At 35.8% G+C, this 14,255-nt stretch overlaps 1 protein-coding gene across 1 annotated transcript in view; it reads right to left on the bottom strand.

Moving 5' to 3' along the window:
* The window catches only part of Slc4a10 (solute carrier family 4 member 10), a 223,431-nt gene extending 209,398 nt beyond the window's left edge, over nucleotides 1-14,033 (bottom strand). Inside the window, exon 1 of the mRNA XM_005346462.3 lies at nucleotides 13,651-14,033. Within this exon, the coding sequence (XP_005346519.1) occupies nucleotides 13,651-13,698 (48 nt within the window). The 5' untranslated portion in view covers nucleotides 13,699-14,033. The remainder of the gene's footprint in view (nucleotides 1-13,650) is intronic.
* Nucleotides 14,034-14,255: the final 222 nt, after the last annotated feature.

Genomic DNA, 14,255 nt, shown 5'->3' with positions numbered 1-14,255 from the left:
CAAATTGAAGACCCGGATATTAAACCACACACCTTCAAACACTGATTTTTGACAAAGAAGCAAAAAAAATCAAACGGAATAAAAGAAAGCATATTTGACAAATAGTGCTGGCATAACAATATCAACATGTATAAGAATGAAAATAGATCCATATTTACCACCATGCACAAAACTCAAGTCCAAATGAATCACAGACCTCAGTATAAAGCCAACTGAACTTAACAGAAGAGAATTTGGGAGGTATACTTGAACACATGGGCACTGGAGTCCACTTCCTAAATATAACTCCAGTGACACAGACACTGAGAGAAACAATTAATAAATGGGACCTCCTGAAACTGAAAAGCTTCTGTAAAGCAAAGAACACAGTCAACAAGACAAAACAACAGCCTACGTAATAGGAAAAGATCTTTACCAATCCCACATCAGACAGAGGTCTGATCTCCAAAATATACAAAGAACTCAAGAAATTGGTCATCAAAAGATCAAATAATCCAATAAAAATGGAGTACGGAGCTAAACAGAGAACTCTCAACAGAGGAAATTATAATTGCTGAAAGACACTTAGGGAATTGTTCAACATCCTTATTCATCAGAGAAATGCAAATCAAAAAACTCTGAGATTTTATCTTAAAACCTTTAAGAATGGCTAAGATCAAAAACACTGATGACAGCTTAAGCTGGAGAGGATATGGGGTAAAGGGAACACTCCTGCATTGCTGGTGGGAGGGCAAGCTGGTACAGCCCCTTTGGATATCAGTATGGCGATTTCTCAGAAAATTAGAAAACAACCTTCCTCAAGACCCAGCAATACCACTTTTGGGTATATACCCAAAGGATGCTCAACCATGACACAAGGATATGTGCTCAAATATGTTCATAGCAGCATTGGTTGTCATAGCCAGAACCTGGAAACAACCTAAATACCCCTTGACCGAAGAATGGATAAGGAAAATGTTTACATTTACACCATGGAGTACTATACAGCAGAAAAAATATAATGTCATCTTGAAATTTGAAGGAAAACAGATGGAACTAGAAAGCATCATATTGAGTGAGGTAACCCCAACCCAGAAAGACAATAATCACATGTACTCACTCATAAGTGGTTTTAAGACATAAAACAAAGAAAATCAGAATACAAATCACAATCCTAGAGAACCTAGACAACAATGAGAACCCTAAGAGAGACATTCATGGATCTAATCTACATGAGAAGTAGAAAAAGACAAGATCTCCTGAGTAAATTGAGAGCATGTATATATATGATTTATCTGTAGAAATATGTGTGTATCTATAGACATACTTTCTAAAGTATTTGAAGAAAATTCTTGCCTTTAAAGAATGTTTTAGTAGTATTTATCAATTATTCAAGTTTTAGTAATAAAAGAACTTCAATAAACTTCACATTAACTCTTTTAATGTTCTGAACACGAAATCACCTAACTTCTACACAAAAGTGGAATTCAAATTCTTGGCACACTGAAACATGCACGGTGTATTTCCAAAAACATTTTCATAATGAGTAAGTTAATGAGTAAATAATCACATGAGACCCCCTGTCTTTAGAAAGGATAGGTTTTTTTTCCTGGGTTCTGGCTACAACAAAGATTCTATGAATATAGTTGAGCAAGTGTTTTTGTGGTATGATTGAGCATCCTTTGTGTATATGCCCAAGAGTGGTATAGCTGGGTCTTGTAGTAGATTGATTCCCAGTTTTCTGAGAAACAGCCACAATGATTTTCAAAGTGACTGTACAAGTTTTCACTCCCACCAGCAATGAAAGAGTGTTTCCCTTGCTCCACATCCTCTCCAGCATGATCTGTCACTTGGGTTTTTTATCTTAGCCATTCTGATAGGTATAAGATGAACTCTCAGAGTTTTTTTGATTCACATTTCTTTGATAAGTCATATTTTGTTAATATTCATGGGATACCGATCCTTTCCTAAACAGAAACGGAGGAGGAATGGATGGAGGGGTGAGATCAGATTCGGGAGTGTGGCTCTGAGAGGACTGGGATGAGAGGAGGGAGGGGAAACTGCAGGTGGGATGTAAAATTGAAAATTTTTTTTTTGCTTTTTTTTTTTTTTTGAGACAGGGTTTCTCTGGTTTTGGAGGCTGTCCTGGAACTAGCTCTTGTAGACCAGGCTGGTCTCGAACTCACAGAAATCCGCCTGCCTCTGCCTCCCAAGTGCTGGGATTAAAGGCGTGCGCCACCACCGCCCGGCTAAAATTAAAAAATTAATTAATTAAAAAAATAAAAGAATAATTTTACCCTCAACCGAGGGAAACACAATATTTCATCATTTAAGAGAAACAGCAAAAAGTTAGCAAAATTCTGAGTCAAGGCATCTTATCGAATGACTTTGCCACTAACTTGTTAGATCATGGTCAGATAACTGAACTTCTATATCTGGACAATAAGATTGTTTGTCCTAATTATTTCTCAGTGGGTAGAAGCAGAAATAAAATCGTGTGTGTGCTACACTACTGTTGGAGAACCTGGAAAGAACTTGTACAAAACAGCTATCATGCTGCTAGGCAGAGTTAGTTCTAGGATGCTGCAGCAAGTACAGTAGGGAAAAGGCAGTCCACACTCACTCCCTTCACCCAACTTGCCTGATCTACATGACAACTGAATGACAGAAAGATTTGCAACATATAAAAAGCAGAAAAAGAAACTCCCTATACTCAATTTTTGACCAAATAAACCAACGGGACAAAGTATTTTAAAGATTAAAAACTGTGAATTTAAAAACATATTAATGTAGTAGGAGGCCATTTCTTCATTACCGGCTTCCCAGACCATGAAATAATCACTGAGAAACTAGATTATTTGTAATACTGGTTGGCCAATACCTTAAGCATATTGCTAGCTAGCTCTTATATCTTAGATTAACCCATTTCCATTATTTTATATTTTACCACAAGGCTCATGGCCTACTGGCAAGATTATCATGTGGCTGTCTCTAGTGGCAGCTACGTGGCTTCTCTTCAACTCCACCTTCTTTCTCTAAGCATTCAGATAATTTTCCCCTCTAGCTTTACTCTGCTAAGCCACTGGCTGAAACAGTTTTATTTATTAACCAGTAAAAGCAACACATATACAAAAGGACTTCCCACACCACATGACTATTTTTGCTTTTATCTAAAAAAGCCTGTTTTTTCTTTTATTTTGTAAGAAAACATACACAAAACCCACACTACTTAACTATGCTGTGCCTCCATCTTCTAATAGAAGTCTGTTACTAAAAATAGGATTTTATACATTCTAACCAGGTTTTAAATTTAGGTTCAAATTGGGGTAACCATTTCCACTTGAACACATATGAATTATTTTGTACTAGATGTTCTAACATTTTCATCAACATAACATTGAAAAGTTATATTTATTTCTACATTTGCATGCATAAATTATAAGTGGGACATTGATTTGGACATGTCATCTTCATTATCAATACTTCAAGTTCTTTATGTTTACCCTCTTACAGTTTGGACATTAAAATAAATATATACCTTCACAATTGCCTCAGAAGACTGAAACACCTGAAATCAATATGTTTAATTCTGTGCAGACTTGTGACACTAATGAACACATTGATCACACAAATTATGCTACCTGTGTAGCTAGAAGGATATCTGATGAATGACCTAGTTTCAGAGTTAAATATGAGGAACTGGATTTCTCTATAATGAGAAGGTTCCCACAAGAAATTTTGTGAACAATCTGTCATTAAGAACATCTTTATAACCATTCCAGAAAAAGAAAAGTTAGGTTTTTCAAATACTTTCTCTAAGAAATCTCAGAATAAAAGATATGACAATCTCACAAGAATAGTACCTATTACAGAGCTATGAATAAATGAAGAAATTTCTTTAAAAGTATGTTGTCAAAGAACTCTTCCTAGCAAAGATAATTAAAATTCAAGACATAATACAGATAAAAACTCCATGTAAGGAAGAATTTTAAGGACTATGAAATGCTTTTATATCTCAATAGCTAAGCTCTCCATGAGTAATTGTTTATATATGAAAAATAAAATATCTGTGGTATTCATTATAAAAAATATCATAAGTGAAGATAATTCATATGCAAAAAGACAAATATATTATTCTCTCACATGTAGAGTTTAGCTTTTAAGCCTTCAATAGGCATGCTACAATCTGTAGAACTACAAGAGTTAGATATAGACTAAGAGACTAGGGGGAAGAAAAGAGTGCCCAAAGAAAGGGAAATAGAATTATATTCACCAAATACCAAGGGAGGCAAAGCTTGTTTTCTAAGGAGAGAGAGAGAGTACATGGAGTTGGATGGATGGATCATTAGGAAGGATCTGAAAAGAAATGTGAGAGGGGAAACCATGAACTGAATATATTATATAAAAATTATAAGCCGGGCGGTGGTGGCGCACGCCTTTAATCCCAGCACTCGGGAGGCAGAGGCAGGTGGATCTCTGTGAGTTCGAGGCCAGCCTGGTCTACAAGAGCTAGTTCCAGGACAGGAACCAAAAGCTACAGAGAAACCCTGTCTCGAAAAATCAAAAAAAAATTATAAAAATATATAAAAGTTATATTCAATTTTAAAATTATTTAAAATTTAAAAGTGTGGTATTATTTTGTAAAATTTTAAAAGCAATTAACTTAACTTACAAGTAATAAATAAATCATTTATCAACTGGTTTCAGAACAATTTTAGTAGGGCTAATTCCAAAAGATAAACTAACTAATATAGACATATTAAAATATATTATTAAGTTTCTTTTGATTCATACATAGTTTTTTCTAATCAACTAATAGAGTAGGAAAGAATAAATTTTATTCTTATGTATAACCATGAAAATTTTCACACTGTTGAGAATAATAATGTGGAAAATATGAATTTAGCATGATGCTTTCTGCTTTTAATTAGAATGTCTTCCATTTATTTGTGATGCAATAAGTCAAACTAATAAAAACAAAGCATAAAGAAAAACTTATGTTGTTTGATTTTTAGAATCCTGAGTCAATTGTTTAAAGGTGTTAAAAAACAAATTTGAGCTACTCAGGATGAAGAACATCTCAGTAAAATCTAGCCAGTCTCAAATGGATTCACTCAGTCTAAACAAAGTACACTACACTGTCACTATGTTTTATAGCCTTTACTGACTTTTATGTATCTTGAATCTGATCCTGGATCTCATGCATAAAGAATCTTAATTAATATATCTAGTTAGTTCCATTATATGTAAACCAAAAAAAATGGCACAAACTTGCACAAGAAATTAACTCAATAAACCTTAGGTTCAATAGCTGAATTTTGCACACATTTCCTGCATTTATAGGATAATTTTAAACTTTATTTTAAGTACTTACAAGCATAATTTATTTTAAGATGAATTATCATATGAATGCTAAAGTACTGTCACCTTTTGAGGGGCTATTATCCTTTCCTTCAGTTTGCATACTTAGGTGATATATATTATCCTAGGCAGATGCCTACTAACACTGGAGGGTCTCATATAACACACATCCCTAAAGGGGAACATGGATTATGACGAAACTTCTAAACATACCCAGTGCATGTAATAAATGTTCATTGCTTATTACTTTGACTAGATCTTGGACTTGTTACTTTAATTGGTTGAAACTAAGTGTTCAGCCAAACATAAAACTCTTTGACAATGTTACTTTAAAATCTTACATTCTTGAAAGTGTGACGATCCAAGCAATGTAGGGTGTTCTCTTATGCAGACTTTATTCAAGACAACTAAAGACAAAAATTTATTCACATAATTTGAACGGATATAACTTTTGAGAAATAAATAAAAAGTTTTAAAGTAAAATTAACACGAGGTAATCACTAACTTGTATAAATAAACAGGCAAAATCAAGTTAAGACTAATAAAAAGCACATTTCCTTTCTTGTAAATTATTCTTAAGTTTTTTATGTTCTATACATATTGATAAAACTATCGTCCTCACTATATTAAAAGCAAATATCATTATAAAATATTTACAGTATGAAAAATATTACTATTTTATCTGTAGTTCTTTTTTTGCTGTTTGAGAAAGTGTCTCCCTATGTAGCTCTAGCTGTCCTGGAACTCACTCTGTAGACCAGGCTGGCCACAAACTCACAGAGATCCTCCTTCTTTCTGCCTCCCAAGTGCTAGCATAAAACTCATGCAGCACAATGGCTGGTTTATAACTGTAAATCTTGATGAAAATTCCTATTAAAGCACTTCACTCTTGAGATTTTCAGCGCATGTAAAAGCATATAAAATTGAGCGGGGAGAAATATTAGGTATTCCCCAAATCTTGTGTATAATATATATCACCTAAGTATGCAATTCATAGAAGATTGTTAGTAAATTTATAGAGCAATTATAACAGACATTTTCTTCTGGGTCTCCACTCAGCTTCCATATCGTGACTTGGAAATACCTTAGGCTCATTTATGGCTCTTTTAACTTAATTTAACCTGTTTCTCTTTATATACCTTTTACCTCAGGGCTTTTTACCTTTCTTTCTGTATGTCTTACTTTCCTGCTTCTTCATGTTTCTGTCTGGCTAGGTAGTGGCCATTCAGCTTTTTATTAAACCTATCAGGGGCCTTAGGCAAACAAGGTGAAACAAATGTAACACACCTTTACACAGTTAAAGTAATATTCCGCAGCATAAACAACTGTAACATCTTTGCCTAGTTAAAGTAATATTCCTCAAGTGATGCAACTGTCACCGTAATCTAATCTTGTTGTCCAACTCAAAATTTCTTTCAAGGCAAACAAAATCCCAGCATAAAGGGGAGAAGTAATTGCAAAGTCCATCTCACAGACGAGGAACTAAAGGCAGCCCACACCAGAAATGTATGAGCAGCACAAATTACAGAGGACTTGTGTAAAGTTTTCTCTACCTTCTAGCTCTTAGAATCTTTAATTAGCTTTGAAGGGATGTAATTATTTTTTAATTAGATGAAATATTTTCCAACTCTAGCTAAGTACGCATTTATGTGAAACTGGGTAAGTCCCTTGTCTTTCAGAGCTTGAAGTCTCATCTGTGAAGACAGAAGGTATTAACAACATTTCAAGGCTACTGTGAGGATTGAGGTGTTTGTGCCTATCAGCCTAAAATAATACGTAATATTGCTTCATAAAGTTTGCCTAAATACCATTTCAATGTGACATTCAGATAGTGGCACTGTGTTAAATCGGGAACTATGTAATAATATAAAGCATGACAAGAATGGAATCAAAGATTCAGATAATAGACTCAGCTCTCACTATTAACTATCAGAACCATCATGTCCTTAAATATATTTCCTTATGTCTTTCAATTTCAGGTTCATCATTTGTAAATCAAGAAACTAGTCTGTTGGGCATGGTGGCATGTGCCTCTAGTCCAAGCACTCAGGAGATAGGGTCTCTCAGGCCACCCTGGTCTATATAGAGAGCTGTAGGCCATCCAGGGCTATATAATGAGACCCTATCTCAAAAAATGAGGGACTAATCTAGACTCTAGATTCTAGTTTATTTCTACAGTACTCTTACCAAAAGACAAAAAATATAAAAATCTATTAAGAAGTTTTATCAATGATTCCACAACAAAAAGCACCAATGTATCCCTGGCAAATTCAAATAAACTGTTAGGAATACATTATACAACATCTACAAGAAAACAAAATAGGGTCAGTTTTGTGAGGATAGCATTACCCTAATAGTAAAACTAAACAAATACATTTGTTAAAAAAAAAAAAAGGAAAGGAAAGGATAAGGTAGGGAAGAAGAGAGAAAAGAAAGGAAGACAGAGGGGGAGAGAGAAGGAAAGTCGTTACAGACCGACATCTCTTATGAACTTTAAGGGGTCTTTAAAATAAATCCAACTCCTTTTCAAGCTAAAAATTCAAGGACAAAGATTAACTTTCTCAAGTTAACTAAGAGCAACTACAATATCTGACAGCCAATATCATACTTAATGTTGAGATAGTCATAGCTTTTCAATTTAGATCAGGAACTTGGCAAGGATATCCCCTCTCACTCCTATTATTTCAACACTGCTGTAAATACAATAACATAAAAGTAAAAGAAAGAGAGAAATATAGATTGGAAAGGAAGAAATAAAATTTTCTTTATTTGGAAATAAAATAATTGTTTATGTAGAAAATCCTAAATAATCACCAAAAATTCCTTCCAAAGATAATATGTAAAGCAAAGTGCAAGATATAAGATATATACAAAAATTAATTACTGTCAGTGTCAGCACTAAACAGATACAACTGAAACTCAAAACATATTAACATCTATATTGATACTAAAAATACTTAGGTATAAATTTAATAAGATATATATAAGATCCATTTAAGGAAGAGGAAAAAACTGTGACAAAATAAATCAAATGACTGAATAAATTAAGAATGGAGAAACTCCGTGTCCATTGAGAAGGAAAACTCAGTATTTTCTAAACATCTCTGTTGGGGTTTTTTGTGCACTGTGTGAAGATGTAAAGCTGTGATTGGTGTAATAAAAAGCTGAATGGCCAATAGCTAGACAGGAGGTATAGGCCGGACTTCCTGGCAAAGAGAGAGAAGCTGGGAGGAGGAATCAAGGCATAGGATTTCACCAGCAGACTTGGAGCTAGTCGGATGTGCCATACTGAGAAGAGGTAACTGGCAACCAAGTTACGTGATAGAATGTAGAGTGATAGAAACAGGTTAATTTAGTTATGAGAGCTAATTAGAAAAAAAAACAATGCTAAGGCCAAGCTTTCATATTAATAATAAGTCTCCATGTTATTTGCGGGCTGGCGGCCCAAAGATAGTCTGACAAGAGCGCTTGCTACACATATATTCTTCCAAATCTGATCTTCAGATCCAATATAATCAAAAGAAAATGAACAAATCATTCCGTAGGTATCAGTAAACTGATTTTCTGTTTTTGTAGAGAAAAAAAATAATCCTCTGAAGATTTCTTTTGAAAAAGAGTAACAAATCTAAAGAACTGAGAGTGTCCAACATCAAGACTGACAATAAAGCTACAGAAATATATTAAGAACCTTGAGAGAGCAGAAAAAGAGGTACTAGAAAGAAACCACAGACATCTGGGGTTTATTATGCCCAGTCTTTAATGAAAGAGTAAGGCAATACAATCGAGATAAAAGATAATCTTTTTCAACAAAACTCTGAAACATCTAGATATCTATATACAGAAAAACATTAAATTTCAACATATACTTTACATACTTCAGAAAAAATTAACTGAAGATGACTCAGAAATTTAAAAAACACAAAACTATAAAACCACTAGGAAAGAAGAGAAAATCTAGATGACCCAGGAATTGTCAGCAACTATTTATATAATAATAGTAAAAACATGAACAAGATATGAGTAAAGTCAAGTCAGACAAAATCCCAGCACAGAGGCAGAAAGATGGGAGCAAAAATCCCATCACTAATGGAGGAGTGTCAATATACATTCATCAACTATAACAAAATGTACCACTCTGGTGGGTAACATTGCTAAAAGAAGTGGCTATATATGTGGACAAGAAAAGGATATGTGGAAAACATCTGCATCGTCTACTCAGTATTATTATGAACACAAACTGCTCTAAAAATAGAAAACCTATTTAGAATTAATATTGTTGAAATTGCTTTATTATTAAAACCTACCTATAGATTCAATACAATTTCCATCAAAACTATGGATCTCTTCATAAATAAAGACAGAAAAATAAATCATGAGACCCACTCAAAAAGTCAAACAAACCCTGAGCATAAAGTGCAATGCTGGAGAGTCCCAGAATCTGAACTTGAATCATACTACAGAGACATCATGACAAAAGTAACATGACACTGGCACAAAAGAAGACATGTAGTTTAATAGGACAGGGTAGAAGACACAAAAATAAACCCACAGTGCTACATCCATCTTATTATTTATGAAGGTGCAAAAAATACATTAAATATATTACAGGAAAAAAATAAACCCAGCTTATTAACAAATGGAGTTTGGCAAACTAGATATTTGCATGGAGAATGAAGGGAGAATGAGGTTAGATTAATGAATTTAGATCTGTATCTCTCTGTCTAAAAACCCCCCAAATTAATTCAAGATGGATCAAAGACCTTAGACTTGAAAACTCAGAAGGACTGTAGAAAAATGTAGGGAAGATACTTCAGGATATTATAAACTTTATTATTAAAACCTTTATTTATCGCATAGACAGACAGAGGCATCACTCCAAAAACCAAATGGCCTTATACCTTATAAGACATGAGAAAAATGGAGTTTAGGTTTCTTTGGGCACAAATGTTGGAAGTGTCACATTTCTTCATTAGCACTCAGGACATTGTAATCTACTTCTGTCAGTGTAGGTACAGTTTTGATTTCTGAAGTTACTATCATCAAAGGTCAAACTAAAATGATATCATAAATATATAACCAAGTCTTATGATTATATTTAGATTTATGACCCTGATTTTTCCTTTACATTTTAAACTATCCCACTTCCTTAACCTGACCTCTAAAATGTTACCATAAATTTAATATATGTATTTTTTAGATTTTCCCACCCATCCTCACAACCCTAACACCCGATGTGTATATTTATTTGTACAGTTCAACTTTCTAGAGTAGCTTTTCAAGTAAAACTTAGTATTTATATCTTATACTACATCTTCCTGTGTTGTAATATCTAATACTATAATTTTGTTTTAAATTAAAATTATATGGTCCCCAAATAGAGGATGACCAGTTTTGGGTCAAGGGTATACAAGTAGCTACACTGACCTGCTAGAACCTCCAATCAAGTTCTCAAATTAAAATTTTAATTTAGATTATGATTCAAATTAGATAAAAATATTATGTAGCTAATCCATGTTCTATTTTTCTAACTTTTTCCATTCCCTAATATAATTTTATAGAAGATTTTTCTCATAACTTCCACAAATAAAACAATAAAGTTGGAAACTTGGAAAATGTAAATAAACACAAAAAAGATGCTAAATTCCACCATCCATTCCAATATGATCCAGCTACATTTAAAATGTGGCCTTGGACCACTGGGGCAAATCAGTTGGTAAAGGTGCCTGCTGCCAACCTGAAGGACCTGAGTTCATTCACTCTCAAGGACCCATGATGAGAGAACTGACACTTACATTGTCCTCTGACCTCCACGTATGTGCCATGGCAGGCAAAGTGATCCCCTACACACAGAGAAATAAATGAGTGAGCATAAGTAGATTGAACTAAAAGGTATATATCATCGCCTTCCCATTTTTCAGCTGTGGAATGTAAGACCTAAGTGTTACAAGGTTAGAGAAAAAAAATAAATAGCGGTGTCAGGCCCTGGCACAGAATGTTCCTAAATAATTTTGTCAGATTGCCTCTCATATAATTGTTTGCAAAGTTACTTGATAAATTTTCTAAAATAAACTCCAAAACTATTGCTTTCTTTTTATGTATTTATAAATAAAGAGTCCAGAAACTGATTGTACTAAGCCTAATTAAAAGTCTAAGTCAAAAATATTGGGTGATTTTTTAAAGGAATTTTAGATCTATATTCTGGTCTTAGCATTCTTACTATGTAAAATTGTCAACATTTTATTTAGACCCCATGTGCCTCAATTTATTATCTTTAAACTAAAGATGATGAGATTTGCTTCAGATGATACATATGACCTTTTATATCAAAATAATTGGAGAAGTTTAAAACTATACAAATGTAAAATCTGGCCAAAAATTCACCAATCTTCCTAAAATCTTAGGCTTATATATTTATGACATATTGCTTACATTATTCTGCATTACATTAGTGTAAAGCTATTCTATACCAGCCATCAGTACCTATGAAACACAAACTTTTAAATGTGGCCGTTAAATTTCTCTGCCAAATATTGTAGAGCCTCTTTACTAGCCAAACTTTTATGTCCCTTGCTCATTTAAGCCACAGACCAGTTGCCTATATAGCCTAGCAAAGTCATCCATTTCTAAATTCCTCCATATAATCCTCATTTGATCTTAAATCCTTTAACTGCCCCCACCAAGTGACAATCCATAAGCCATGCCAAACTGGTCTCAGCCTGCTTTTCTAGGACAAGTCCCAGCCCCACCAACCCCCCTGACACAAAAGGGATTTTTCCCCCTAGTTTAATCTTTCCTAATTCTCTATCCTGTAATTTCTGTGGGTAGTTCCTCCCTGTCGTTCATAGACCAGTGAATCCTGGTATCATCAACACTGTTTATTCTGAGTATCACAAAACCATCATTTTTTGTATCTATTCAAATTAAGGGTGTACACAAATCTTTTACTCAGTTTTTTTCAAACAGACGCACACACACACACTGGCTCTAGTTTTATGCAAGCAGGCTAACTGACATACTTTTTCGCCCCTCTCTGACACTGTCCTTGCTCTTAATTTAGGTTCTGTTCTTCCCACCTCTCTGCTCCCTCCCTATCCAAACCTGGCGTCCTGGGGAGCACTGGGCATGCTCAGTAGCCACAGCTGATGCAGGAAGCAAACCCGTATCTTTTTTTCAGCATTAGAGTCCGACTGGAGCTAAAGGCCCTAAATCAGTGGCCCAGAAATTGCTCTATCCTCCTACGACATCGTTTAGCTCTGCGTTCGAAGGATGGGTATGGGTTTGGAAATAGACAGTTTGTGGCGGTTCTAGTCTGCAAGGTGGGTCACAACCCAACAGCTATAAAACAGCTGCTTATGTGGTTTGGTCCTTCGGAGATTTCTGCTGTTCTGAACCGTGATCACGTTGATAAAAGGCTAGGAACTAACGTTTGGCATCTCTGCTTCATCAAGTAAATGCTGACCCGCAACCCTCCTCCACACTGCCCTTGCCTTAAATCCGAAGTCTGTGTGCCAGACAGAGGGATTGTGTAGAAGACAGGCAAATCAATCACTCCAAAAATTAAATCTAAGCAGGCGGCTAAAGGACCCAGAGATAAACAGATGGGCTAATTCCAAATGACAGCTTAGCAACCTTTCTGACACTTAAATGTTAATATTATGCCTGTCTCTCCCCCCCCAACAAAACGTATACCTTCCACGTTCAAGAACTGTGATACATTTCCCCTTGAGAAAAATACTGACCCCCCCCCTCTCTCTCTCTCACACACACACACACACAGAGAGAGAGAGAGAGAGAGAGAGAGAGAGAGAGAGAGAGAGAGAGAGAGAGAGAGACTCCTTTCCCCCTGCTTTCTGCGGAGACTAAGTCTCTAGAGCTGCAATAGCAGCATCTGCCCTCACCTCACTGTCTGAGGATGAACGGAGAAGAAATGTACCAGAGGATAAAGAGGGGCTTCTTTGCAGGGGCTTGAGCCAGCACCGCAAAGCCTGAGAAACAGAACGATCAACAATAACAGACAGGGATAAAGATACTGGCCCTGCTGCTAAAACCTAACCATTTCTGCAAACTGCAACAAATATGAGACATTTCATCACCATGCTGCATCCATATTGAGAAGGTGGAGGGGGAGCATGTGCTCTGTGCTTTAAGCATTTCAGTCTCCGGAGATGGGAGGAGACCCTGTCCATATGTTGTGGGAGCTATCTACCACCCCAAAAGTACACTCTCCCCGCACCTAGCCGCGCGCCACTTGCCTGACAGGTTCTGCGGCAAAGCGGTTAAGCTATCATCTGACAGCAGGTTGTCTCTTACCGTAGGCAGCAGCGGCTCCATTTGGGCTCCCTGGTCTTTAATATCCATGTTCTGTAACACCTCTGGTAAAAGCACCTTGCTCTGCGGTGTCTTCGGTGTCTTACACTCAGCCCGGCACTCGCTCAGCTTAGTATTCGGATCAGGTAGCTCTGAAGCAGGAGGCAACTGCACACTCCAGCTCACGACAGTCACATGGCTCCTACTCACTCGGGCTGCTGGCCAGGTTTTGCACGGACTGCCTCGGATCCTTGGGCCGGTAAGAGCGATCCCCAAAGCCCTGAATCACTACCCACACCTGGATACTTGTATAAAGTACAGCCGACAACACTACAGGTGCAAAGGGCATTACGAATTTTGCCTGAGAGGCTAACTTCTCTTACACAAATGAGTTCATGTGGCCTCTAACCAGCTCAGTCTGATTTTGACACCTTGAAGCACTCACTGTTTTCCAGAATCCCATAGGAAATAACAGTTCAAACATGGTGATGCCAACGCAATAGAAGTTCACTGACCTCTCATCATTAAATGATGTTTGATGAGATATGACCTCATAACTATGTCAGTGAGCTTCAACTATTCGCTAATTTAAAATTTTAAGTTATCAT

The sequence above is a fragment of the Microtus ochrogaster genome, chromosome 4 (genome assembly GCF_000317375.1).
Source record: "Microtus ochrogaster isolate Prairie Vole_2 chromosome 4, MicOch1.0, whole genome shotgun sequence".
NCBI classification, from domain to species: domain Eukaryota; kingdom Metazoa; phylum Chordata; class Mammalia; order Rodentia; family Cricetidae; genus Microtus; species Microtus ochrogaster.
The sequence above is the reverse complement of the archived record's forward strand: the minus strand, read 5'-3'. Positions and strand labels throughout refer to the sequence as shown.